The sequence below is a fragment of the Bicyclus anynana genome, chromosome 10 (genome assembly GCF_947172395.1).
Source record: "Bicyclus anynana chromosome 10, ilBicAnyn1.1, whole genome shotgun sequence".
Taxonomy (NCBI): Eukaryota; Metazoa; Arthropoda; class Insecta; order Lepidoptera; family Nymphalidae; genus Bicyclus; species Bicyclus anynana.
Window position 1 is genome coordinate 7,138,244 of NC_069092.1, and position 24,935 is coordinate 7,163,178.

At 34.3% G+C, this 24,935-nt stretch overlaps 2 protein-coding genes across 5 annotated transcripts in view; one reads left to right on the plus strand and one right to left on the minus strand.

Moving 5' to 3' along the window:
- LOC112043625 (retinoid-inducible serine carboxypeptidase) lies at positions 1-8,423 on the plus strand. Its single transcript, XM_024079130.2, has 9 exons — positions 1-160; positions 2,170-2,417; positions 3,268-3,367; positions 4,460-4,590; positions 5,296-5,406; positions 6,398-6,725; positions 7,335-7,412; positions 7,572-7,720; positions 8,024-8,423. Exons 1-9 carry the CDS (start codon positions 97-99, stop codon positions 8,084-8,086), a joined length of 1,272 nt encoding a protein of 423 aa, XP_023934898.1. The 5' UTR covers positions 1-96; the 3' UTR covers positions 8,087-8,423.
- The window catches only part of LOC112043624 (RUN and FYVE domain-containing protein 2), a 27,052-nt gene continuing 10,449 nt past the window's right edge, over positions 8,333-24,935 (minus strand). For 2 of the 4 annotated variants that reach the window (XM_024079128.2, XM_024079127.2), the window contains exons 7-15: positions 24,397-24,455; positions 22,671-22,796; positions 21,183-21,323; positions 16,299-16,396; positions 13,626-13,767; positions 12,826-12,900; positions 12,365-12,592; positions 9,358-11,777; positions 8,333-8,989 (exon numbers count right to left, since the gene is read on the minus strand). In XM_024079128.2, the coding sequence (XP_023934896.1) occupies positions 11,652-11,777; positions 12,365-12,592; positions 12,826-12,900; positions 13,626-13,767; positions 16,299-16,396; positions 21,183-21,323; positions 22,671-22,796; positions 24,397-24,455 (995 nt within the window). In that variant the 3' untranslated portion in view covers positions 8,333-8,989; positions 9,358-11,651. The other 2 variants (XM_052883893.1, XM_024079129.2) reach the window with 1 other exon arrangement.

A 24,935-nucleotide genomic window follows, 5' to 3' on the forward strand; every position in this document is an offset into this window, starting at 1 on the left:
TATGTGGTTAAACGATTTGAAACTGCCTTAGAGGTCACATGTGGATTCGGTTGTTTTGTTTTGTGATATAAGTGTCGCAAATACTTCAGGAGGAAAATGATTGCGTTATTTATTCAAGCTTATACATTGTTGTTCCTGTTCACTATACATAAATGTGAAGGTAAGTCAGACCTACTGTTATTTATTTATAGAAGTATCTTTATGTTGTTAGAATTTCTAGATCTTCTCTATAAATATTTGATGATTTTTGTACAAATTTTTTCAAGACATTAATAAATTATGGACACAGATCTAAAATCTCTCCATGATTTTTAAGTAGGTACTTAGTTTAGGTAAACTTTGAAACGAAGAAGTATGAACTTTCTATTTCTCTCATTTCTATAATATTTATATTTCTCATTTCACCTTAGTTTGGAGAATTGAGTAGATAGGTATAGTTAGGTATCTGCCTACAACTACATATACTATTCTCAAGTGACTCGACTTTTCCAATTACGTTTTTTAAGTTAGTCGACTATTACCTACTCTTTAAATAGCAATTACTAATTAGCCGTTATAGTTTTCCTTGTTATTTCATTATACATCCTACTTTTGTGATTTTTTCCACGTATCCATAAACAACCTAAACAAAAATTAGCTCTTAAAAGCTTAGTATTTTACAAACGGATCCCTAAATCGAAATATGTTGGTAGAAAATCCCTCACAACTTTTATAAACCTATCCAACGATACCCCACACTATGAAATAAACGAGCAAAAAAAAATTCATCCCCACTTTACATGTAGGGGATGTTCCCTAAGAAATATATTTTTATGATTTTATTTTACGACTTTGTTCATATTTATAATTTACATATTTATGCTAATTTACAGCTTTCTAGTAGTAATAGTCTCTGCGCTAAACCGCAAACGGACGGACATGACGAAACTATAAGGGTTCTTTGTGGACTACGTGTGGCGAACGAACTCTTTCGTTCGCCCACTTCAGGTCAGGCCATCTACATTCACATTCCAGATTCATTTCATATTTAGAATTCCCACGACCGCGCATGCGTGGATATATTGTTTCGCCCATCCATTACTTCTTTACCGTTTCTCCATTCCACATCGCATCACCAATTAGGTGATGCGATGGACCTTTTATTTTATATCCTTTTATTATTGTTATAATAAGTAAAGTGAATAAATATACCTACTAACATAAAACCTCCATGGCGATATACGGAACCCTAAAAAGGACTGTACTGAGCCACCCTAAAAAGGCCGTCAAAGTATAATATAAAAATATATCGATTATGTAATTTTCCTTGAAAGCAAGTGTCCCATCCTTAAATTTTATTTATTTAATTGCTTGGCCTTGAGTAAACCAATCAGCACACAATACCCCGCGCCCGCACACCTTAGTGATTTGACTGAATTGTTTGCTTTACGAATAATACGAATTAGGCGTATATTTGTTATGTGGTCGATGCCCCAGTGCCTCCGAGAGGAAGTAGAATCATCGGCACTGGTCATTATCATTAGCATCAAAAGATCGTTACAACTACAAAGTTATGGTTTAATCATCATCATCATCATCATCATCATCATCATCATCATCATCATCTTAATCATCATATCAGCCGATGGACGTCCACTGCAGGACATAGGCCTTTTGTAGGGACTTCCAAACACCACGATACTGAGCCATCTGCATCCAGCGACTCCCTGCGACTCGCTTGATGTCGTCAGTCCACCTGGTGGGGGGTCGGCCAACACTGCGCTTACTAGTGCGGGGTCGCCATTCCAGCACTTTGGGACCCAAACGTCCATCGGCTCTTCGAACTATGCCACTTCAGCTTCGCAACTTGTTGAGCTATGTCGGTGACTTTGGTTCTTCTGCGGATCTCCTCATTTCTGATTCGATCACGCAGAGATACTCCGAGCATATCTCGTTCCATCGCCCGCTGTGTGACTTTGAGCCTTCTTATGAGGCCCATAGTTAGCGACCAAGTCTGAGAACCATAGGTCATCACTGACAACACGCACTATTCGAAGACTTTTGTCTTCAGGCACTGAGGAATTTCGGACGAAAGATGTCGCGAAATTTCCCGAATGCAGCCCAGTCGAGTTGGATTCGACGGTTCAAGGTTTAATACTTTAATAATAAAGTATCCTTTATTGATTGTAGAATTGAATCCCTATCTAGAAGCTCTAAATCATAAACCATGGGAAAGTGTTCACAAGTATATTGAAGTGCGTCCTGGAGCATTTCTGTTTTACTGGTTGTATTACGCCGATGGAGTAAGACATGGATCGGAACACAAACCATTAATTATATGGATCCAGGGCGGACCGGGTCACGCTGCTTCAGGAATTGGAAACTTTGCTGAAATCGGGCCACTTACTATGGATATGCAACCTCGAAACCATACATGGGTAGGTTAACTTGATAAATCGAAAACATTATAAACTCACTAGCGGACGCCCGCGACTCCGTCCGCGTGGAAATCAATGAAAACTTTCAACCCCAATTTAGGGGTTAAATTTAAAAATTTCTTGAATCACATTATATTTCATATTTTTTTATGATTTCTAAACAAATTTTAAAAACTGTAACTCTAGAAATGAATACAAACTTTCAACCCCTTTTTCACCCCCTTTTATTTTTATTTTAGGGTCATTATGTACCCTATATTATGCTCCAAGGTCCTATTAACTATCATATCAAAAGTCAATAGATCGGTTCAGCCGTTTAGCCGTGAAAAGGTTAGTTAACAGTTAGACAGACAGACTTACTTTCGCATTTAAAATAACAGTCTAGATTAGATAATTAGTTCAATTTTCTAAGCACATGGCCTAGCTGGCAGTGGATTATCAAACAATTCACAGAGCAGCTATGAAGATGGTAATTTCCCATCAAGCAGGCTAGACTAGGGGTTACAAAGCCTCATAATATGTCTGTAATTTCCGGGCGATCAACCTGACCAATCGAGCAATCTTGAGTTGATCAAATCTTTTATTAACTTAAGTAAGTAAGTAGTACAAAAAAGCTCTACGCTAAATTCTTAAATTCCTTATTAGCTTAAGCTAAGTAAGTAAGCTAAGTAAGTAGAGACGAAAGTTCATTAGTTTAGTTTGTACTTCTATTTAAATGGATTTATAATACTCTCAGTGTCAACATGCGGCAGCATTTTTGAATAATCATTCATCTAAGTGGCCATGGGTGATTGACTACCCCGCACAATCAATCTGCATTCAAACCCCATTGAGATTTTTCTGTTTACAGGTAAATGGTAGGAACGTACTGTTTATAGATCAACCAGTAGGAACTGGATTTAGTTATGTAGCTAATGAAACACTCTACGTGAACTCGGACATAGATGCAGGTAAATTAATATTTTCATTTAATGAACATTTTAATGAAACTGGTTCTTAAAGATACTCTCAATCAATGATTATATATTTAGACTAGCGGACGCCCGCGACTTCGACCGCGTGAAAATCTTATCGATTTTATTTTCGCAACAAAAAATATCCTATACCCATCTTCGTATTATAGCATCAAATGAAGTTTCATTTGAATTTATTTAATAGTTTCAGCGTGATACCCGGTAATAAAAAAGATGGACACACACAGACAGACAAAAAAATAACAAAAATGTGTAGAAAACTACGTTATCTGTGAGTGTTGTATGTAGTAAACATGGATTTAGATTTACACCACAATTGTCTAAAGTTCATTTCATTAAGAAGAATATTAATTTTAATAAAAATATTCCTCTTAATTTTTATTTGCATAATATTTTATGATGCATTGTATTGCAAGATTTCATAGTTTAATTATAAAGACCTTAATGTAGATAGTGTGAATTAATAATTTTGAAAACAATCACATTTATACGCACTTAAGCTGTCGTATTGCCTAGAAGCTAGCAGGTGTGTAGGATACAATAAAAATCGTGAGAATTTTTGGCAAGTGCTTGTTAGCTGATTTAATGAAGGTATTTTGGACCGGTCGGACCGGTAATAGGTTGAAACCGATTTATTAATTATTAAAATTTATCGTAGCTCACATATTTGCAGCTGTTTAATTTTTTGGTAACTTTAAAAAAGGGTAGGTATGTACTAAATAGAATCTTTCTCTTCAAATTGAAAAACATGAAGATTTGCCTTCATGTTTTTCAATTTGAAGAGAAAAATTCCAAGCCAAGCAATGAATCTCGGAGAAATTAGTACCTATCTAATGAAAAATGCATTTCAAACGTTTTTTTTTTGAAGTTTTTTGAGTTTTTCAAAATGAATGGCATTAAGTACAACTGGCGCAGTTACATTGTAGTATAATACACCATTTTTAAGCGAAATAAATATTCTTTAGATATAGCCTTTAGACCGCGACTTTATCAAAAAAAGGCAAATTGACTGGACTACTAATATGTATATCTATATCTACCCTACCAACGACAACAACTTTTTTTCAGTAAAAGATCTCTTGAAAGCAATCAAAGGGTTCTACAAAACAAACAAAGAGTTTCGTAATACACCGACGTATCTTTTTGGCCAAAGCTACGGTGGCAAGTTGTGTCCTAGGCTGGGCTTTTATTTACATAAGGTAACAAATTTTCGGTGTATAATAATTAATAAGTTGATAGATTACACATGCATTTTAATAAACTACTTTATGAACGTAGGTAAGTAGGTGTCATGAAGTTACTCGAACCTTTGCTGGTACTTAATCCGTTGGTCCCTTTTCAGCGAAATGCTGAAGATGTTGCAAGGACTGGCCTATGCTGTATAGAATAACAATGCGTGTAACTAGCTAAAAGTTCTTATTGAGTAATAGGTACCTATTGATATTAGGCCTTTAGCTATGAAATTGCAGATTTGGATGATTCAAATTTTCTTAAGCAATAAACTAAATAGGTTATTACTTAATATTTTCAAGTTTATGTATAAACAACAGTAGGTGGAGTAAGATAATAATTAAATATATACTATAGCCTTTCTTGGTGAGTACTGTTTACCAACAAACAAATTAAAAATGAGGGTATAATTCACTAGTCATTTCACACGTAATAATAATTATAATTAAATTGTTCTTAAATTAATGAAAATAAATTTGATAAATAAGCTTAGAACAATTAGATAATATGGTTAACATATTTTATGTAACATTTTATAAGCATAATACATAGTTTAAAATAAATAAGTTATGAAATGACACGCGGTTTCTACCTTCATATCTAATTTCTTTGTTGGTAAACATCAAGAAAGGCAGTAGTTAATTACTTATTAATTTTATATTTTTAATTTGCAGGCAATGATAAATAATCGTCTCAAAATGAATTTAAAGGGTATTGGCATTGGTAGTGGTTGGGTAAGTCCGAAGCTAAGTGGTTTGGCACAACCAGAGTATCTTTATCATATGGTAAGTTATCTTCATTGTAGATATATAGTATGAAGAATAATTCTAACCTACGTCCAAATGGATATAGATGCCAGTCCTACCGTGGGGCAAAACGCAAGTGGCGACAAATCTCTGTTATCATTATCATGCATCATTCAACAACAACAACAACTCATATTCAGCGTACTGTTGAGCATGAGTCTCCTCTCAAAATGAGTGGGGTTACCTCCACCACCAAAATATAATAGTCCACCACGCTGGCCCAATGCGAATTGGCAAACTTCACACACGTACAGAATTAAGAAAATTCTCAGGTATAGTTATGCAGGTGTTCTCACGATTTTATGACACGTGATATTTAATTTCCTAAAATGCAAATACCTAACTGAAAAGATGGACATGGAGATGAACCTAAATCTTACGAAGGCTTAGGTTAGCTTCGAATCCGATCATATCATATCCACTAGGCCAGAGTTTCTCAAACTTTGGGCTCCACGAAACCCTGTTAAAATTTCCAAGTGACAACGAACCCCCTACTAACTAATGAACCTCCACCCTCACTAAAAAAAATTGACTGTTGAAGAAAATAAGGTTTATATTTGAATAAAAGGTAACACATAAAGTACCAAAAGAAATGTATTTGTAATATTAATGTGATGGGTGTGCTTGTTTATTGTCACAAATGGATTCAATGTTAGGAGTAATTTTGGACCTTACCTGACTAACTATGAAGATTCTCGGTTGTCGCGGCTCATCATTAGTCCAATTGAATGACCCACTACACGACCAGGGTTTTCTCATCATATCAAACATCATACGTCGTATATTGTAAATAATACGATGGAAATACCTACCTGATTGATGAAGAAATGAATTTCTGTTAAACTACGGACACATAAATAGGTGGGTGGGTACATAGGGAACATTAATTGTTCAATTTGGTTTACAGTACACAAAAATAGAGTCAATTATAATTCAATTCTATCTATCTATTAATACATACTTGTTCCAGGGTATTATAGATCTAAAAACGTATACGTCAGCAATGGAGATGGCTAGATACATAAGCCATCTGACAGACATAAAAAAATATGTGTTAGCTAATAATTTACATGATCTGTTATATCAACTAATGATAAGAGAAGCCGCGATGGATATTAATTACTACAACATCAACAAACCTAAACCTTATAAAGACCTTGCAGAATTATCGAAGAAAGTAAATAAATATGTGAAGCCTACACTTGTAGAGGTTAATCAAAATCTAACATGGTCTTGGTCGTCGAATAACTGTTGCCAAAATTTGGTAGATAGCTATCTAGTGCCGTCTAATAAGTTCTGTAAGTTAAGTTTTTACATTGCTGTCTACTACTTTAGTGAGCAAAACTGTAAGCAAATGTTATCACCGCGTTGCAACGACTTGCGGTACGGACGGCTTCGTGGCGTTCGAGCCGTCCACATCTCTTGTTGTGTAATTATTTATGGGTTACTTGGGATAGGCGAGGAGAGTGACTTGAGTGGAAAAGGGTAGTGTTTGTTAACAGTCAAAGGATCCTTTAACCCTACACACAACGTTCACAAGTGCGTGACTTTACTCAAAGTCATTTGATGTCATCATTTCACCTGGTGGGGGGTCGACCAACACTACGCTTTCTAGTGCAGAGTCGTAGTACAGCACCTTGGGACCCCAACCTTGGGGTCCCTTGGGGCCCCGCCCTTTGCCACTTCAGCTTCGCGACGGCAAAATTGCTTCTTCTAAGGATCTCCTCATTTCTGATTAGATTACGCAGAGATACTCCAAGCATAGCTCGTTCCATCGCCCGCTGTGTGAATCTGAGCCTTCTTATGAGGCTCATAGTTAGCGACGTACACCTACTACTAGATATATTAATCTACATTGAAACTTCGTAGGTTAAAAAATAATACTTAGTTCTAATTGCACTTTTCAGTAGAGATGCTCCTCAATCAAACAGATCTCAAAATCGCAGTTTACAATGGCAATTTAGATGTAATTACACCACTTGCAGGTATAATATTTTAATGATTAATTTACTTCTATTATAAAACCATTTGTGTCCTGTTACCTATAGGTATGTAATCTGGTTTGGGGATTTAGCACCTAGATTTAGAACCACAATAGCATTTTTCTTGTCAAGGTTTATTTAGACAATCTTATTAACTTTCAGGAGCCTCTAGTTGGGTCCACGCTCTCAAGTGGCGAGAAGCCTTAGAATTTAGAAATGCTGAGCGAATTCCCATAAAGGGAAATATAAATGGTTTTTATAAAGCGGCGAGGGAGTTCAGCTTTTGGAGTGTACTCGGCTCAGGGCACTGGGTAAAGTACAATTTCACTCATAGTATTTACAATTGTACATTGTACATAGTATAAATAATACAGTTTATATTACCATTCAACTGTACAATCTATTGAACCAAGTTAATTGCTAAGTGTTTACTAGTATATGTTTGTGCCACAAAGTATTTTAAATTTAACATGCCTTGAATTTTATACGTAACTTCCTCGAAGGTACATAGAATATAATAATAACTAGTCGCCTTAGGTTAAGTTTCAACAAGTAGATGATAGATCAGAAATATTAAGTAGGGTACGTTCAAATTATCTTCTTATTTATTGTAGGTCCCAGAAGATAACCCAATCGCAATGGAACATATTTTGGAATACGTCTTAAGAAGATTTTAACTGACTCCATCAAGATTTAGAAAATTATTAGTCACATAATTGTACATTGACATGATAATTTTACAAAACAAATTGCCTATAATATACAAAAGTATTGTGTAGCTTACTAACTAGAAAGAGAAGCTTAACGTTATCAAATCTAAATCTATCTATTTTTAATGTTTTCCCTTTCTGTGACAAACTGCCTATTTGATATTTTCCTGCCTGTAATAAAATTTGAAGCGGATTTAAAAATAAAACAGATAAGAGCATTGAAATTGTATAATATCTTAAACAATAGGTAATCATTGCTATACAAACGAAAATTTCGTATATTTACAATAAAATTTTAACAACATTCGTATTTTTAATTGAAGCACCGTAAACATCAATCCTAATACAATGATTTATTATTACCTATTTACAAATTACAGTAAAAACAAAAACATGCACAGTCCTACCACTTTTGTCACAGAATAGCAACCTAACGAAACATACTGAATTACCATCAATAGGAATGATGACAGTTTTTTTAAATTGTATATAAATTAAGAGTATACTAATAGTAAAGCAATTTTGTAAAAGGAACAGGGTATCTGCGATCATTACTTTCGGAGCTACAGGGATTTAAAGAATCAGATTTGCGGCGCTGCCGCGGATCCCTGAAAAACGCCCCATACAAAATGGCTCGAAAAAATGACGTCATAGGCAATGTAATGATCGTTAGATTTGTATGCGCGTTCAAACAAAATTACTAATATCTTTGTTATTTGTGCGTTTATCTTTATAGTTCATATATTGAAAAATGTCACATTTAATGTAAGGAAGCTAAAACTGTATGAATTTTCATCTAATTACGATAAAAAAAATTTAATAGTTTTTGAAATTTTATAATCTCATTTATTTTGCAAATATCCAGACAATCTTTGCTGTTACGGACAGGAGCTACATTCCCTGTGCGGCGTCAGTGGTGACTAACGCTGATTGGTCGACCGCTGACGCCCCCCGCTCCCCGTACGTCTCTCAGCCCCTGCGATCGCCCCTCTCCTGCTCGGCTCAACTTACCACAGTGCTGGGCGGGGGAAATGCATATATACCGGCCTCCCAGGTCCAAAACTCACTTCCGCTCGAACAGTGAACCAATCAAGATCCCTAAACCGTAGAGTGTGAAGTATAAGATCAAGAAACAGTGAACCTTATAAAAGTGTAATAATTGTGATTTGAACAAAGAAATACAGTCCACTTTATCATTGGAGGGTTTTTAATTTACTTACGATAATTCCCTCCCCAACATTTGCTTTTTATGTATAAATTAGTTAACATTGACCCTATTTACCCGAATGTATCATAAAAATCAATATATTCAAACCTAGTCATCATCCCCATTAAACTTAGGCCTTCTTAGTTTCCGATAAGATTTTAAATACACCAACAATATACACTCTTGCATTCTTGCCTTGACATTGTAGTAGGGGAGCAAAGAGGGGATTGTTGCAATTTCTCGAGAGAGACAGGTAAACATGAAGGACTATACCTAGCACGTTGTTGAGTACCTCCACCAAGTATGAGCCCTTAATATTGGTGGGTACGTTTATGGAAACTTAAACAAAAACTAACTTCAGAAATACTCAATCAGCACGTCATATTAAGATAAGGTAGGTGATTTGATAGCTACAAACTCCACATTTCGAAAATCTGACGATTTGAGCGTAACGTAATGGAATGGGAGTTTTTCAAAGTTACAAAATAAAACCCTTATATTTTAGTTCTCGAGTTACGAGCGCTATTATTTTTTTACTTATTTTGAAGGAAATAACCTCCTAATTAATAGCTAAAATTGCTTTTAAAATGTGTTGTATTTTTCCACCTCTAAAAGCGAAAAAAGTAAATAAGAATAACCATTTATTTTTCCTATAATTTAATCTACCAAATGATATCGGTCCCCTTGACGTTAGAGTATTTGCAAATTTAGCATCCCGGGCTCCCCTACTATTGTGACGCAGCGGATTTGGAACATGGCGCCGTAAGCAACAACCAATAGAGAAATAAACGCGCGTTATCATTAGCTGGTAGGTATATTTTTGCCTGATTATAAAGAAAAACGAAACTCCTGCGCAGGTACATAAGCGTAAAGTAATCAAAAAAGCAAAAAAAAGAAAATCGCAAACATTCGGCTCTTTGCAATCGACGATGATGTATATCGACGAGAACCATAGAAATGGTTTTCTGTCTTCACAGCGTAAATTATAATCTTTTATAAGCATATGCACCTGCGCTGGAGTTAAATAAGCGTAAATTATAAACAACGGCGTCTGTGCATGTTTTTGCAAGTACAGTCTGAACACATTAAAAGCCATATATTACAAATCGAGACAAACATATTTGATTAAAAAAAAATATTTAAAAGCTTCAACTTCATATTTAAAAATGGCTCATATTGATTTTCCTATAAAAAAAAATAATTTCCAACAAATAAAAATAATTAAAAAACATTATACGTATTTCATTGATGTAAAAAATGTTAAAACAACACATTGACCGTCAGGGGGGTAGTTTTGCGATCACAATCTAATAAATATTAAAAATGTAATAAATACAGTTCGCGTACAATAACTTTATATAGCTACAGTTTGCTTTCCTGATTATCTTGCACAGTCGCACTTATGCTTGTCTCACCGTAGACAAGTAAATAGAGAGACAGAGTAAATAGACATATAGAAGCATCCATCGCATATAATAAAAATGAACAATTTATACGTGGACTCTATAAAAAACTCTGCCAATGCAACTCGATTCTTAGTGGCATGATCGGAGTCGCTTTTTCAACAATCTCCAAGCAAAATAAAATAAAAATTGTCAATTAACAGGTACTTTTGATTTTCATGTTTTTATAGAAAAAAATATATTTCAAGCAAGAAATTGCAGTCTCAAGTTGTAGCAAATTAAAAGTAACCAATTAGCTGAAAATAGTGTGTTGGGATATCGAAATCGTATATCTTTTGACTTGCAAATGGCACGCCAAACACTTGTCTATTTACATATCTGTTTGTGTCTAGTATTGACTTTTACTTTTAATTGTAGTACCACAAACTTAACTTTCCTGGTGAGGGTGGCTTTTAATATAATGTTTAGCAAAATAGCGATCACAGCGACGGTAGTTCCAGTTTTGGCCACTAGGTCAAAAAAGTTGGTGGGACTATATTAAAGGACGAAAAGAAAATATGTTTTTTTCTCAAACTCCATATTCGCCTCGGCCATGGACAAGAAGGAGGCCATGTTCTGAAGTGGGACATATAATAAAGGAAACTGCGAGTATATATAATAAACTTATTCATAAAATCTACAAACATTTCTTAGAACTGTAACTTGTATGTTGAATAATAGTTCTTTTTTACAGGTTTTACTTTAAAAAAGAATACTTTTCCATTCTTTAAAGACTGACCAACTAATGACTAACATAGTCCTTTCTTCTTTTGTCCAACTGTCAGGCTCTGGTACAGTTGTCTAAATGGTAGGGATCGATTGAGGTTATATATTTCTATTTATTTACCGTCCTTTAAGATGTTCATTAGTCTTCAAGGTACGTTTACGTCAGTCTTACTTCTACAAAACAAGCGTCACAAACACGTACAGGTTTTGTATTGCCCACAAGAGCAACTGTCTTTTCACTACACGCACCGCAGAATATATGGCCACACCTTCTGCAGTGATGCTGGAAATAGAAAAGAAATGGTTAAAAATTACATTAAACTCCGTTTTTTATGACACTTTTCATAACCTCTATCACTGATTTAGATTACTAGCTGACGTGACGTTTCCCCCGCGTGGTTCCCGTTCCCGTAGGCTTTCTCGATAAATGGGCTATCTAACCTAAAAGAATTTTTCAAATCGGACTAGTAGTTCCTGAGATTACCGCGTTCAAGCAAACAAACTCTTCAGCTTTATAATATTTATAATATTAGTATAGATTGAAAATTGATAGACCAACAGTTTTCATAGACATTTTGTCAACCATAGTTCGAAGAGCCGATGGCCGTTGGGGTCCCAAGGTGCTGGAATGGCGGCCCCGCACCAGAAAGCGCACCAGGTGGACTGACGACATCAAGCGAGTCAGCGAGTCGCAGGTATTCGCTGAATACAGGTGGCTCAGTATCGTGATGTTTGGAAGTCCCTACAAAAGGCCTATGTCCTGCAGTGGACGTCCATCGGCTGACATGATGAAAGCGTGAAAGGAAGGACGAAACAAAGCGTGTCGAAATTCTAACCTATATGGAACTTTCCAGCTTTAAATTAACTTACTTTTCTCCTTGCAATATTAAATTCCTTAGCACACGCGGCGCAGGCTACTGCGTCCTTGTCACTCGTCCAATTAGGAGTCTCGTCGGTGGATTTAGCCTCCTTCTCTAACAATTCGGCAAGCTGCAATTTGTTTTCAGACAAAGTGGCCCCAACTTCTTCAAGAGTTCTCTGAGCTTCTGTGTATTGTTGTTTAAGCTGATGTTGTTCTTCTTGTAGTGCTATATATTTCTAGAAAAAAAAATACATGTCTAAAGTTATTATCTGTATATTAAGGTCTTTAGCTTTATGAAGTTCTGAAAACAGATGAGAGAAAGAGAGACAATTAAATTTGGCGTTTGGGACGTGCCTAGTTTTTATTTGTTTATATCTATTAATATCTGTATGAACTGATATAGGTAACTCAACAATATTTAATTGTAAACTATAGCCTGGTAAGTTTGGTTATTATTTATTGTCGTTACCTGTCCTATAGATTTAAGCGATTCCACTTCTTGGGTGAGTATTGATATTTTATCACGATCTCGCATCATTGATTCCTGCAATTGATATAATTACGTTATTTACATAATATACATACAAGTACATACAAAACAAAAGTCGACTGACTGACAATTAACCCCAGGCCAAAATTACTGAAGCTGGTAAGCTGAAATTGGATAGTAGTGTTTTTCGTAATAAAAGAGATGAGATTTTTTCAAATTTAAGGAGGGTAAATGACAGAAAAATCTCGTATTACAGTCTGTTTCTTTAAGTAAGAACAGTCTAGTTTTTCAGCTACTATGAAGCTCAGTGAACAGGTGCGAACGTGAATGTGGACGATTTTCACGGGGTTCACGCACTTTCCCCGATCAGATTCGGTATTTTGTCCCGCGACATAGGGTTCACGCATGAGCATCCACATTCATGGTTCATCTAAATAGTGGTACAGTGACACAGCAAACAAAAGTTATTGCTGCAACAGATTCTACGTCCATTTCACGGCGGGTTTCAAACGATTGTGAGCATCCCGTGAATGTAGAGGACGTGGACTTCCGTGAATTCATGGCAGGAACACGCGCGCGAATTCACGGCACTAATGTGGAGCCGGCATTTGAGTTTGTAAGGATCGATATCAGATGTTAATGACAATGACCGGTACCGACGGCTCAATATGTTTTCCGAGGATGGGGTTATTTGCCACTTTTAACTCCGGGCTTCTACTGAGAAATTTCTTGCAAGAAAGAAGAATATTGGATTAACGAGACATTTAAATGGAAAGTACCTGAAGTGATATCCTCCATTCGCGTTCTATTCTCAGGTCTCCCTCTGCGGCGATGGCTCTAGTTTCAGCAGTCGCTGCCTTCTGTCCCAGGGATCTTGAATTATCTTCTAGATTCTTTCGTGTACTTTTATCTTCCTGTAACCTATGCTTTTGTTATAGCTTTATATTGCTATTCTGGCTAGAGATTTGAGATAATTCTCGTAACTTTTTTCTTCCATCATAAAATGATAGTTTAAGCTGATTTCAGATTTTACCTTTTCATTAGGTAATCCAAAATTTCAAGAAGTATTTTTTAAAAGAAGACTGATATACTAAGTATCGGGTAACTAAACATGTTCTTAGCAATTTATTGCCTCTGAATTTCAGTATAATATTTAAAGATTTCTACAGAACCTCTAAAATTCACATCTACTAATGAGCATCTTATGCAGAAATTAGGATTTAAACACTCATATCTTTTTTGGGCAATCATTTTTAGAGATGTAAGTAAAAGTAAACCCTGACATAAACATTGTGATGTTAGGGGGAACCTAACCTTTTGACAGTTTAAAATTTTCTCGGTTCTTGACAAGACACTAACTGTTCTGATACTAAAGCTAGGGCAAATATAAGAGTGCAGGTCACCAACATAGGTATCTCATTTAATCTACCTATATATTATATTCGGAAGTGTAGAAGTAATCTTCCTACTTCGTCAGAAAAATAGTAATTCAGCACTACTGTATTGGTTATACGAATATTTGTAAATATTATATTTGATATCTTCTATAAAAAAATGCTCTGAAATGGGCTTTTAAAATATGCTGATATTGATGACATTTCAAGTTCAAATTAGTTTATTTCATGTAGGGTTTAAAGGAGCACTTTTAAAAGTCAAGTCTGTCAGTTATTTATGCTTTTACTATTGGTTCGAAAAGCAGATTCTGTTAAGAAGAGCAGGCAAGAAACTCAGCTGTTGTTCTTCTAAAATAAATTTGTAATTTATAATTTATAGCTTATGTTTGTCCTTGTCAAGATTCAAATTTACTTATTTCGTATTTAATCATCCACGTAGCGTAAGGTAAAGGTTTGCAAAATAAAAATTATATCAGAGTAAATGAATAATAAAAATTAAATCAGGGTAATTTTGGTAAAACCTACCTATTTACAATTTATAAGTATAATATAAATAATTTCCATAAAAATGTTAGTGGCAGAAGTCATGCAAACACAAATAAGTATGATAATGGCAAACCTGCACAAGAAACAAAATGAAAAAAAGCACGGAACTGTGGTTTTCGTAAATGAAATACGGTATGCGACTGAATATCATTTATTACAAAGAAGGCTTTACATATCTAGAGGTTTTAAAATTACAAAACTATAAAACAAACCGACAAAGGTTTACCGAATTAATACAATTGATTCTAAAAATCTAAAATGCTAATACATTATTGCGCATTATAATTTTTTTTAGTTATAATTTCGTTTAGAGATAGTAATAATTACATTAAAATGAGATCGATTATGTAGTAATATATTTTTAAAGAATACAAATCATCCTATGGATTAAATCACATGTGTTTCCTAAAATACTCGAATATCACTGGAAAAATATACAGAATATCTAATAATAATTTGGTATAATTCTGTCATAGATCTGAATACATCGGTATTTAAATAACGCTAAAGATTCTAAATAATTTTAAATATAGATTAAAACATTTCAATACTATAGTGGCATAGTTAAAGCTATTATATAAAAATTACAAGACCTTGTTTTCTTAACAGACAAAATAATATTATATTTGATAGTGTAATATTAGAGGAAAGTAAATAAACCTAATGAAAACTTAACATGAACCATACTATAACTAATTTTGGAATAATTACAACCACAGCAACGTTAAGCTGAAGCAATAATAGCGCCTTGCCTCTCATGTGGTATTATAATGTATTAAAAATATAAGTATAATTTATCAAAATATCACTGTTTTATTGTGAGGGTTTGCCAATATCATAGAAATAGAAATTTATATAGATTTCTTTTTTATTTTTCAATTTTAGCAAGCGGTGCATCGCCCACACCTAAGTGCGTTTTCATAAGTTGATATGTCAAGCGAATACATGTTACGTTCTAATAGGGTAGTTGACTAGCTGTGATAAAATTCTAAATACCGGTTGATGAACAATTTAAACAACTTGCTGATAGTTATAGGAAGATGTTGTAATAATATAGAAGGAAATATGAAGCAGTATTTTAAAAACTTGATCAATGAAATATGGAACAATACTTTATTATCTATCTTCTTCCTTTGTGCATATATGCATAAATAATCAAAATCTAAATCTAATGATAAAAATACAGATTGTCGCAAGTTAAGAGATAAATATTTACTTTATTATATAGTTTGGATTTGATGATGATGATGATAACCATTATTAAATATTTGTCTAAATGTAAAACATCTTCCTAAATTCAATCAGTTGAACTTTAAATATATTTGTAACACTACATTGTAATGTGAAAATTTCAAATTGATATTTATGATATTTCAAAAAAACTATATAATTAGTACTCGGTATACGGCGTGTACCATATTAAACCGTCAAGTACCCTATTAAATATAATCTTTTAGGCACTGATCGTCGAGCGATTCAAGGCGTATCTTAAGAAAAACATGTATAACCTACTTCTCATCAAGCTGATGTATCGTGCTGCCCATTGATTCAGTCTTTGCTTCCAATTTGGCTATTAGCTCTGTTTTATGTTTCAAGGAACTTTCACATTCCTAAAACAAAGCCAGTATTTAGCTGAGTTAATACATTGTAATACTATTTTGTTATTGAAATAGGAGACTGTTAGTACTTAAGCATAAAATACGGAATTCACTAGGCGTAATGTTATTATAAATTATTATTATTCGAGGCTAATACGATGGAATTTCTCTTATGCACTATTCAGATATCAAGATCAGTTTTACGTCAGGGATACTGAAAAAAATATGCAGATTACAATTAGTTATACTCTGCGTAAACTCTACTTCTTAAACTCTCACACTTGTCCTCGTCAGGGACATTAGGGACATTAGGGGGCTATATATATATATATATTATATATTATATATACCTATTCCAACCCATACTGAGATGTCGTGATAATGAATGAAAAGTAAAATGTGAGATTTATAATTGTGTTAGACTTAAACAACACAATTTGTATCATTATTTTTTTATTTAAGAACAGTGAAACATACCAGTAGCTATTCAAGTTGCTTAGAGTGTAGTTCAAGACTTTAATTTTACCTAACTTTATTGTAACTCTACAGTTTTTTGTGGGGAAAAATTACGTAATATTGGCCAAGCCCCTTCTTTCCCCATGTGAAATTTGATGAGCTTCTACTCGATTGTCTCTTTTCTCTGAACTACACACGCATGTGCGCTCCTTTAGTTTGCTAACATGAAGAATAACAGTTTGTCAGAACTGTCCGATTTATTGATGTGTAATCCCTGATGTCCTGACCCTGATTTTTCTGATTAAAAATAATTATATCTATGGTATCAATTCAATGCCGCCATCCTATTATCCTCTTCATAAATGCATGGAACAGTATGATGGTCAGCACGGACCGAGCAACAAACTATGGCATTGCACATTGTAGAGCACATATCTAAAGAGTATCAGTAACATGTTAAATATTTGCATGCCTACAATAGACTAGTCTATTTAAATTGGATAGGTACGGATCATCGATCTCCTATTAAAAAGTGGATGCACAATCAGCGATCAAAAAAGGTCCCCACTCAATGAGTGCCAAAGACAACTTCTTGACACTCAATTCAAATAGTCGCATTTGCAAATTCAACCTTGAACTCAATCCTTAAGGCTGAATTTGCTCTGAATTTGGGATTTTAAAGGCTTTTAGGTATAATTTTCTTTATCAATAATTCTAAAACTGTCAAAGCAAAATTAGCCGATTTTCAAGTGAAATTTTCTACATGATTGTGCGTCTTTTTATTATAAGAGGTCAATGGTATGGATACATTAGTGCAAGTATGCATATACTCGTAGTTTGATGCTTGGTTTGAGCTGACTCTTAATAGTATAACGTTACTTATTAACGTGAATCTAATTAAGCTACGAGAAACATCACCGTGTGGGCTTTCATAATTCTAATGGTATATACAATAAATCTATTTGCTATTTTTTTTTCTACTGCGCTACAGACTTGTCGGTGCTGGTATTTTTGCGAAACGGTGGTATTTCCTGTAGGTTCAACTTTTTTTTGGGAGGACCCTCGTCCTTTGACTTTGTACCCTTTTGTTGACTACTTTGTGCTCTAAGCATTTCTAACTTCTCTCCTAAGTTATCGTTAGTGGGCGATTTTAAAGCTTTGACTAAATCATGGTCCGGTCCGAGGAAATGGTTATATTTTTCGAGGTTGTGGAGTATTTTGCCAATTTGCTCAGCCTTCCCTTGGAGCCTGGAGACCATTTCGCCTTTCTGCGTGAGTTCCATCTCGCATTCCTTCCGTTCGATTAATGCGGCATTGACGAACACACCAATGTTAGTTATAAATACATTTTAATGGGTATTAAGCTTATGGCAATCGAAATAAAGCGGAAGGATCACTATGCAAGAAATAATGCTCTCCATTATTATGAGAAATCGTAATAAAAATTAATTTATATTCCCAAAATCACAGATCACTACTGTTGTTTATAAGATAAACTTTTGAATATGTTTTTGTATACAGTTCAATGAACAATTACATCATAACCTGCCAAATGGCGAAATTTTAATTTATATGGTTTCAGATATTATCCAACCATAAATTTTATTCAAATAAACACAAAAATATAAACCTTTATTTAGACGGTACATATCCATCGATATCAGATGGATGTAGAAGTACTTGGCAAAAATATATAATATTTCACCCGCGTGATTTCCTTTCCTTTTTTTTTCCGTCCTTTGAAATCGGTTTAGTAGCTTCAGATCCTATTCAATGCAAACAAACAGAAAAAATCCAATATTTCCGCTTTATATATATTAGTATATAAGTATGGATATGGGAATAATGAAGAAGAATTACCTTTCTCACTAATAATGAGACCAGCATATCTTGCATGACAGTATTAAATAGCCGAGAGGATGTAGGAAATTGTTAGATGGCGCTTATTTAAGGCTAAAAGCATGTAATATGGCTCCTCTACTTTTCCTGACTATACCAAACTAGAACCAGCCAAAAATTAACATACTTGTATGTTTAATTTTAATTGTTGTATCAAAATATATTTATATAATCTTTACAAAACAAATATTAAGGTAGCACTTTAATTGGGGTCCAATATCCGAGGTAGAGAACTTCCTCATAAATAAAAGTTGTAATAAAGGCTGGAACATAATATGTTTTAATACAATATATCGTAATGAATGCTGTTGTTGCAAAGGCACGCGAACAAAGTGCCTCGAAATATCTGACAATTCCATCTATTATTATCAGACACATCACAAACCAGGTTATATATCCATGCTAAAGTAATGCAGAGGAGTCAAAATACAAACATTCAGCTTTAAGAAGCATTTGTAACTTTATATGCCTACGGTTATGGGATCACAAGAAGCAAAATGCTTTGCTATACACATTTATCTAATGAGCGACGGGACTGGCGGCAATCAAAAGCCTCGATATATTCGAGACTTTGCGTCGGGTATATATTCGAGACTTTGCCTTTGATTTTTCTGTCGGGCAAGCGTATAACAATACAATGAAGGTCAAACAAAATCATTTACGTTTTATGTAAGCCGTATTAATCATTGAGCGGTGTAAAGCGTGCATGGGCGGACTATAATGGCTTGGCACCCACACCTAATGAAGAACCTTCGGGGGGCAATGACTTCTAATACTAACTGCACATATTTTTTTAACACTACTATTTAAAGGCGATGAACTTTTAATATTATATTTAATTAAATTCGCTGGATGGATATGAATATTCGTTTATTTGTAGGCTCAGTTTACAAGCTCTTTTGAAACGTATTTCTAGAAATTCTACCATCGGTTCGGAAGGCAGGATCTGCAGAGAAATAAATTCTGCAAATCCGTAATTTCTTTTGTGTAAAATCTGTGTTTTCAGATAAAAATCCCTAACTCAGCAGCAGCGAAACAAAACTTATAGCGCCTGAAAGTCCACAAACCGTACCATTTTATCTACAGGCCAATCATGGTATTATGTGATTAATTAGAACTATGAATATTTCATAAAATCTTTGTCTGTTTTTTTGTAATATAAGTGTAAGTTGACACTTGCAATATGGCTACTAACTAGCCTACTAATTTCATAACATCGTGCTGTGTGATAAATATGATTTATATTTATTATATCTGTTAATTAGTAAACTAAGCAATGCGGGAAGTCCATCTATGTGGAGCAGCTAATTATATCATAACAATCATAGTTATAATTTATAACTACGATTGTTTAAATGTAATTGTAAAAAATCATGTAACCATATTTTTTGTCATTTTGTACGACACTGACCGAGCACGCTTATTTCGTTGGCTAATGTTTTGTAATGTAATCATATTGAATAGTGAAGTGACGTAATATGCATAATTATACAACGAACCATGAAAAGGCTAGTAAAAGTCAGCGCACATAAGAGCCAATCGATCATGTAAATCTATAATGGAATTTAACCGTGCGCGTACCAAGTTTTTTTTTTTATTTTTTATTTTTATTCTTTACAAGTTAGCCCTTGACTACAATCTCACCTGATGGTAAGTGATGATGCAGTCTAAGATGGAAGCGGGCTAACTTGTTAGGAGGAGGATGAAAATCCACACCCCTTTCGGTTTCTACACGGCATCGTACCGGAACGCTAAATCGCTTGGCGGTACGTCTTTGCCGGTAGGGTGGTAACTAGCCACGGCCGAAGCCTCCCACCAGCCAAACCTGGACAAATTAAGAAAATCTCAATCTGCCCAGCCGGGGATCGAACCCAGGACCTCCGTTTTATAAATCCACCGCGCATACCACTGCGCCACGGAGGCCGTCAAAAGTGTTGTAGAATACACTGTTTTGTCTTTCAATGGTGACTTTAACATGAGCTGCAGATGAAAATATTATAATGCAATGCGGATAATCCTAATAAGCGCGAACCTTAAGAAAATCGATGACTTATTTGCTATTATGATGAACACTAATTGCGGCATTGTAAGGCTAAATTGTTTGAAAATGTTCAATTTTGTGCTGGTAAGCTGGAAACCAAGGTCAAGGCTTACCAGACCAAATTTTTATAAAATGTAATTTTGATGTAACTAGAAAAGAATACCAAATTACAGAACTTACGCTTGTTTCAAATTAGTTATGTGTATTTTATTGTTATTGGTTTAAGTATCGTAAGTTAGCTATTCAGGTTGATTGTTGGTTATCCCGGTTAATGTATCTAAAAGTATCGTAAAATACCTAATTTGCGAAGCTCATAAAGATCAAGGTCAACTAACCTACGGTGCTAATTTGTTTAGGCAAAGGGTACAAAATCATACGAAACATGCTAAATTTCTGGCTCACCTGCAACTTTTTGTACATCTCCAGGTTAATAAGTTTGATATCGTCCAACTGTCGTCTGAGGGATATAATCGTGTCCTGCTTATCGTGAATATCTTTCTCTAGGAGTTTCATTGCTACCTCCATTTCAGCTTTAAGAGATATCTGAAACAAAAAATATTATGAACACACTTAAATTACGCGAGACTTTTGGTGGATTGTATTTATCTAATATGTTGTGTATAATTGGTTATTATAATTGGTTGGGGTCCCAATTTGCTGAAATGGCGACCCTGCAATGGAAAGTGCAGTGTTTGTTGACCCCCACTGAGTGGACAGATAACATAATGTGGTAAACTGTATCGCACAAAGAATTTACCAAATATGCGAACAAAATTGTCTATAATTTTTTGAGGAAAACGAGCTTAGATTATGTACATCTTATACTAAACTAGGAGTTGTCGACTGTTTTTTAATCCATTCAACTACACAAAAAGGTATATTTACGGAGCTCTTTAACCGATGAACTCTATGAAACATCGATTCTATAGAGACAGATTTTATAATCGCATTAGATCGTTGATCATATATTTTGACAGAAAAATAACGTCTAGCGAGACAGGTCCTTAAATGTAATTAGACTGAGCCAACAGTGGACGTCTATCGTTTGAAAATTATGATGTATTTATGTTGGTAGGTATTTAGGTTACGAATTAACTTTATAGACAAATATTTTAAAGAAGTAAAGTTTGTGAGATGGTAGGAGTAAATATCTGGATCTAACACAAGTTGAAAATTCTTTTAAGAAGAAAGCCACGTTTTTTTATTATTGACCTACGGGAATTTAAAGTACGCGAATAAAACCGCGAGGCGAATACTAGTATCTGAAACAGCAGTCTCAAGCATTCCTAGTATGACAACTATATTCTATAACAATAAATTTAATAACGATTATAGATTTGACCCATTTTACGGTTGAGCGGATTCGAAAGCAGAAGCGTTGTGAAGGGGAAGGTCGAACGCGATGTAATGTACTCCGTGCTGCGTTTCTTCAAAACAGCATTGACCTTGTGTTTAGAACACGAGAAATATGATCAAAAATTATTGTAATCTAATCTTATTTCATATAGTTTTTTAGAACAATATAAGGTGAAGTAAAAAAAAAAGCTCAAACTCTCTTACGATCAAGATTTTTTTGTTACAAAATATTTGTCATAGTTTTTACATATAACCAACATTCGTGTTTCCCTTTTGATTAGTTGAAACAAACTGATAGGAGTGCGTGCGACAATAGTTCAGTGGGCAGGAATCGAATCCCGACCTCTCGGTGATAAGTCCGAAACTTTACCGACGTGATCTTGAGGCTTTACATACATCATCATCAATATCAACCCATATTCGGCTCACACCCTATCACAGCTCAAAACAATATACATAAGTACATACAAATGAAACTTATAATATAAGCGTGTAAGAAATAGAAGAGAATTTGTCAGAAAACCAATATACTACCTGCAAATCCAACTCTTTCTGCAACTCCAAGTTTTTCTTCCTCTCTTCTTCCAAACTCTTGCCGAGTTCAGATTCCTTCTCATGCTTGTATTTGTCAGAAGTGTTACTCTTTACACTTCTTTTCTCCTGAAAGAAAATAATTTTAGCTTCCGATTAAACTGCTCAGTTGGGCTAGCGTTTACCTTTTGATAGGAAAATTGGGGGTCTTTTCATTTTCAAATAAAGGCAATGCCAAAAAGGCTCTTAAAGTTTATTTTGTATTTTGGCACCGCCTTCAAACCGATCAATAGAATAGACATGCTATTTTTCGCTTTTTAGAGTCGGAAATCGCATCTTTGAAGTCGGTTAATGTTTTTTGTTAATAAGGTTTTATTTTAGGCGCAAAATTAAATTAGATTAAAAATTACGTTCGCTGACTAGACTATGCTTCATTAAATATTAATACTAATAGGTTGAACTTGAATCTTATTAAATGCTGACAGAATAAATCTCTCATTTATTTATTTCTCCTTTTTTAAGGAGAAATAAATAAATAGAGAGAGTTAATATTATTATCCGTATAATTGCATACTGTCAAATGAATTCACGGTAATGTTACTGCTTTGCCATCAATATAATGATTGTTTGTGATGAGGTCATCGCCCACACACTGTTTTTATTGTAATGCTTTATGTGTAGGTATGTCACAAGGAAAACTGTCTGTTTGGATTAGATTACGTAGAGTGCAATCGATGATCGAAGGATCAATATTTCACTAGCTTTTTACCCCTCTATTCGACCATTACCCCTCTAGATACGTATCCGAGGTATTAACAAAAAGCTAGCTTATTTACTGTTTTAGAACATTCTTTAAGCGCTCATACAAATCCTTTCAGTCGTTCTGTAGTTGCAATGAGTTACATCATAATCATAACCTTAACATAATATTTATTACGAATCTCTTTTATTCCATGTATTTAATATAAAATACCTTTAACTTAATTGTTTTTATTACCAACTCATAAATTATTTATCAAAATTAAAAATTAAATAAAGAAGTCGTAATTTTCATTTTATTTTGATTATTGCACATCATTTATTCTTAGGAATATTTATAAAAACAGAGTCTGGAGTACAATTAATTCATTAGTTGATTGATAATACTAGTTAAAGTGAAGATATCTAAAGGTATCCATTATTTTGGTAATTTCAAAATATTTCACTTATAAAAACTATTTCACAATTTTGTGTAACATAATAGACTCATAATAAATAGAATAACCTATATTAGTACATAACTTATTGCAATTTGTAACGATGAAATAATTAAATTTTCATGATACTAATGAAGTTTACTTACAACTCTAAAAGTAATACATCTCACTGGTATAGCGCCAAATATTGTCATATAGCTAATCAATACATTAAGATATAAATAATATTGAAGTGTCTATCTGTGTTTTCAAAATAACTATGTTTTCTCAAGTGCATCTATAATTTATACGACACTAAAACACAATCAACTCTGGAACGACTGAACCGATTTAAATGGGACTTTCATTGCTAGATAGAAGAGGGTATTGAGCAACAATTGGGCTACATTTTTAGCCTGGAAAATCCATGTCCCTTTTTTGTGAAAAACTTCATGTGGACGAAATCTGCTGGTTGTAAATACATACTCGTAAGATAGACGTGCTCGTGCTTATGATGTCACAATATCTAGATAAGAAAAGCAATGATCACATACCTCCTCCTCAGCTTGCATTTCCATCACTTTCATCCTGCTATCTTTGGACAAGTCCTGACCTGAACATAAAAAGAAACGCACGTGTTCAGACGGTACATAAATAAACATGGACGGACATCCGAAATCGGACCGCGTATCGAAATAACTCACAGTTTTTCGTCCAATTTATTTTTTTCCTCGGACTCTTAGCAGTTGAATTGCCCATCGCGAATCGCATAACGGTATATTTTTTTATGGAGGTGACAATAAAGTGACGTCTGACGACACCGGCATACTAATGCCTACTAAACTGAGCGATACAAAACTCAAAAGGTCGTGACTCATTGTATTGCAAGGTGTCTTATCTACTGCGGACTCTTGCGCGACGCGATTTTCACACACTTTTCCAAGTGTTTATCACGATATATATATAATTGTAGGTATACACGGTACTCTCTCAAACAGGTCATCGCTTCCGAATAATATTATGATTTGTCACAGCGTATATTTGAATTATTTTCTATTTCTGAACTTTTATTTTAGTACTCTGCTTAGTTTAT